This window comes from Oryza brachyantha, chromosome 5 (assembly GCF_000231095.2).
Source record: "Oryza brachyantha chromosome 5, ObraRS2, whole genome shotgun sequence".
Lineage (NCBI taxonomy): Eukaryota > Viridiplantae > Streptophyta > Magnoliopsida > Poales > Poaceae > Oryza > Oryza brachyantha.
In genome coordinates, this window is record NC_023167.2 from 15,295,354 (window position 1) to 15,299,707 (window position 4,354).

General features: G+C 45.2%; 1 protein-coding gene across 1 annotated transcript; it reads left to right on the plus strand.

The window, feature by feature from the left end:
• The first annotated feature begins 697 nt into the window (after window positions 1-697).
• Window positions 698-3,967, plus strand: LOC102721079 (zinc transporter 5). Its single transcript, XM_006654471.2, has 3 exons — window positions 698-1,446; window positions 1,580-1,729; window positions 3,212-3,967. Exons 1-3 carry the CDS (start codon window positions 850-852, stop codon window positions 3,515-3,517), a joined length of 1,053 nt encoding a protein of 350 aa, XP_006654534.1. The 5' UTR covers window positions 698-849; the 3' UTR covers window positions 3,518-3,967.
• Window positions 3,968-4,354: the final 387 nt, after the last annotated feature.

The following is a 4,354-nucleotide window of genomic DNA, read 5'->3' on the forward strand; positions in this document are numbered from 1 at the left end:
TAAGTAGCAAGTACGCGCCCTATTTCTTTTTCTGATTTCGAAACAGAGGAATCGACATGTGCAGCTCACAGGCTCACAGCTCATATTTGGTGAGAGATGTGTCTTCGTCCACGGCTACGCAAAATACGCTGAACGATTTTATTAGTAAAAAAATTTATGGTTAAAACTTTAACATTTGAGTTCTTTGGAACTTAAACGAGAATGAATCCTGAAAAACAAACTAGGATTAATACATGAAAAAATAATACCAAAATCAGGTTTCAAAATTTATATTCAGTAATAGTATATGCGTGTTAGGTTAAAAGAGGGGGGGCCTTGTATGGTTTTAACCAAATTTCATTGAACGAGATGAACCGGATTAGTAGGTGTTCTGTGTGTTTTAGGAAGATTTTTCAGGCGTACCTGCTGTGCGTGCGCCCTCATGGCGTGCAAACCACACGACGAAGCATATGGAAACGCATCAGGGCCAGCTGACTGTTACTTTTGTGAGCAGAATTTAAGTGGTGGAGTAATTAGTTAATCTCAGTTGAGCACGCGAACGCCCCAGCGATCAATTATTGTTGGGTTATCCTTTCTTTTCTCGGTTCGCATGCATATAATCCGAGCATATATTTCCTAGAGCAATTTTACCGTGAAGTAGAGGTATCATTTTTTTATATAAATTTTAGTAATTTTTAGACCTTCAAGTCCCTGTTTACTGGGAAATGGCGAGTCGACGAGTATAAGAAGCCCCAGGAGCTTAGCTAGCGCATGTGCCAACCTGAACCTCCGCTGCACAGTCGCACAGCGAAGAACGCCGCGACATCTCGCCGCGCGAGCTGCTAGGCTAGCTGCAGGTAAGCGACGGCGATGGCGTCCCCGAAGCTAGCGGCCCTCTGCCTTGTGGTGGCGGCGTGTTGCTTGCCGGAGCTCGCGGCCGCGGAGTGCGACTGCGCGACGGACACGGCGGGGCAGGACAAGGCGCAGTCGCTGCGGCTCAAGATCATCGCCATCTTCTGCATCCTCGCGGGCAGCGCCCTCGGGGCGGCTCTGCCTTCGCTTGGCAACAGGTTCCCGGCGATCCAGCCGGAGACCGACGTCTTCCTCACCGTCAAGGCCTTCGCCGGCGGCGTCATCCTCGCCACGGGCCTCGTGCACATCCTGCCCGCGGCCTTCGACGCTCTCAACTCGCCGTGCCTCGTCGGCGGCCCGTGGAAGAAGTTCCCGTTCGCCGGGATGTTCGCCATGGTCTCCGCCATCGGCACGCTCATCGTGGACACCGTCGCCACGGGGTACTTCCACCGGACGGACGCCAAGAGGAAGGCCGCGGCCATCGCCGACGAGCCGACCGGAAACGACCTGGAGGCCACCGACGAGCACAGCCACAGCCACGCCCACGGCATGTCCGTCATGTCCGTCGCCGCCGCCGACGAGGAGGACCTTGTCCGCCACCGCGTCATCTCTCAGGTACGCTACCACGACCCGCCACCGGCCGTTCTTTTCGCGCCATTCAAGAAACAGAGCGGCGAAAACACAAGCACAGATGAAATCAAACTTGCTGTTCTTAATCGATTCGCTTGTGCGTCCTGGGTTCGTGCAGGTGCTGGAGTTGGGAGTGGTGGTGCACTCGCTCATCATCGGGATGTCGCTGGGCGCGTCCAACTTCCCGAGCACGGTGCGCCCGCTCGTGCCGGCGCTGACGTTTCACCAGTTCTTCGAGGGCATCGGCCTCGGCGGCTGCATCGTTCAGGTGATCGATCTGCCACACTACTCACCCGTCGCACGATGATGTAAAATTTCACCTTTTATTTCCCTGAAGAAGAACGTTTGGGTGACCCTATCAATAAAAACGTGCCTAATACTAACTACTCACTCCGTCCATAATAAATATATTTTTGCAATGTTATATTTAACGTTTGATTATTCATTTTATTTGAAAAAAAATATAATTAGTATTTTTATTGTTATTAGATAATAAAATATGAATAGTACTTTATGTGTGACTATTTTTTAAAAATTCATAAAATTACGAAAGGTCAAACATTCGACGTAAAAATTCACAAATATAGTTATATTGGAACAGAGGTAGTACAAGACCAAGGAGGATAAAATCTTCTTTTGTTTTTCAGGAACATGTTTTCAAATTGTTTAATACTAAGTATGTTTTATATTATATGACTTTATATTTACAAAAATATTTATCTATTAATCAATATGTATGGTTTATACATATATCTAAATTTATTTTATAAAAAAATTATATCTAAATTTATTAACGTCAATATAAATCTAGACAAGGCAAAGTTTTATATTATGAAATAAATGAAGTACTTTTAAAAATAATCTATTTATATTTGTTTTAAAAATTATTTTATTTTATTTTCAATTTTTTTATCTCTAATATTTATAATTATTCACCTTTGAGATATCTTGGACTTTTTCTTTCCTCGCTCCCAACCAAACTCGTCCGGAGATACTCCATTTTCAGCGAGAGTACAAACCGATGTCTACTCACAGTCACATCTCTGTTCCCTCCTTTTCTATACTAATCAAAAAGCTAATGGGTGTTTAGATAAATTTTTTAGCACAATGTCACATTAAATATTTGGACATTTATTATAAATATTAAACGTAGACTAATTATAAAATTAATTACAGAAATGAAAGCTAATTCGCGTGACAAATTTTTTAGCCTAATTAATCCATAATTAGCGTATGTTTACGGTAGCATCACATATACTAATCATGAATTAATTAGGCTCAATAAATTCATCTCGTGAATTAGTCCAAAATTATGGATATATTTTATTAATAATCTAAATTTAAGTGTCCAACACACCCCCTTAAGAAAAAAGACGTAGTAAGATTCTGATCGTTTACAGATGGGCCTCTGGTACTTCAAGTGGCCCAAAGGTTAAAGAAAACATGTCTGAAATCGTATTACTTCACTGAGCCTCCGATACGACCGGTCTGAATGCATAGTTACGGTTACCAAGACGGTAAACTGGGTAACCGAGCTAGATGAGTTTTATGAGAATGAAACTCTTCTCTTAACTTATAAAACTCATTTAATGAACCTGCCTAGTTAGCAATTATGTTGATGCACCATATATTTCATATACATGGCACCTCATAAAATATGTATCGGGACTGACCTAATTAATCTCGATAATCTCGATAACCCTAGTAACAATTAATTAACTGGCCTCTCCTCGTTCCTGTCCCCCCACAGGCTAAGTTCAAGGTCAGGTCCGTGGTGACAATGGCGCTCTTCTTCTCCCTCACGACGCCGGTCGGCATCGCCATCGGGATCGCGATCTCCTCCGTCTACGACGCCAACAACCCCAGGGCGCTGGTCGTCCAGGGGATCCTCGAGTCGGCGGCGGCGGGGATCCTCGTCTACATGGCGCTCGTGGACATCCTCGCCGAGGACTTCATGAAGACCAAGGTCCAGAGCAGGGCCCGCCTGCAGCTCGCCATGAACCTCGCCCTGCTGCTCGGCGCCGGGCTCATGTCGCTGATCGCCATCTGGGCGTGACCCTTCCTTCCCGCCCAAGCACCACCGTACGTACGTTCATTTCGGCAGAAATTGCAGGGTTTTTTTTCTCCATATATAGGCGTCGGATCACTCTCGAGAAGACCTGACCAACTCGCCATGGATTCCGTATTGCCACTGTTTGACTTGAAGCTGACGAGGGATGTGCCGTGTGAAAGATGTGGAGCGGCAGCGGCTCATCAGAAGCTCATATATCATGTTTCTGTCTGGCTTGCATGAATTCGTCGACGTCCTTCGTCTTTTTGTTGTCGCCCTCTTACTGTAGCTGGGGAGACTTGTAGTTGTAGATATGTGCTACTGTGCATATCAGCATATCTGTCCTAGCTACATGCTGTTAGATAATTCAGTTCAATCTTAAACAATAGATTACGAATTTAAACCCTAATCAGCACATGATCACCGATTAATTCAAATGAGGAAAACTAAATAAACCTGCAGATGAAGCCATCTGATTTCCTTCTTTTCTTTTCTTCAATTCCGTCTTCTTTCCTTCGTCTCCGGCAAGATTAGGTCGTCGGTGATCTGATTTGAATCTCCGACCTTCGGGTCTCCAACAGCACTGTCCTGGAATCGCCGCACGAAACCCTTCCAGCACTTCTCTGATCGGGAGAGCTTGATTTCGAATTTCTAGTTTATAGAATAAGCGACACGAGCGTCCCCGTGGGCTCCTCTTCTTTTATATAGCACTGGTGGGCCTCGGGGGCTTTTCCTAATCCGATTCTGACCCGTAACCACCGATCGCAGTTACGGCCCATAAGGGTTACGAATTTCAGAGTTAGAGATGGATTACGGATAGGATTACGGTGGTTATATCCTTTC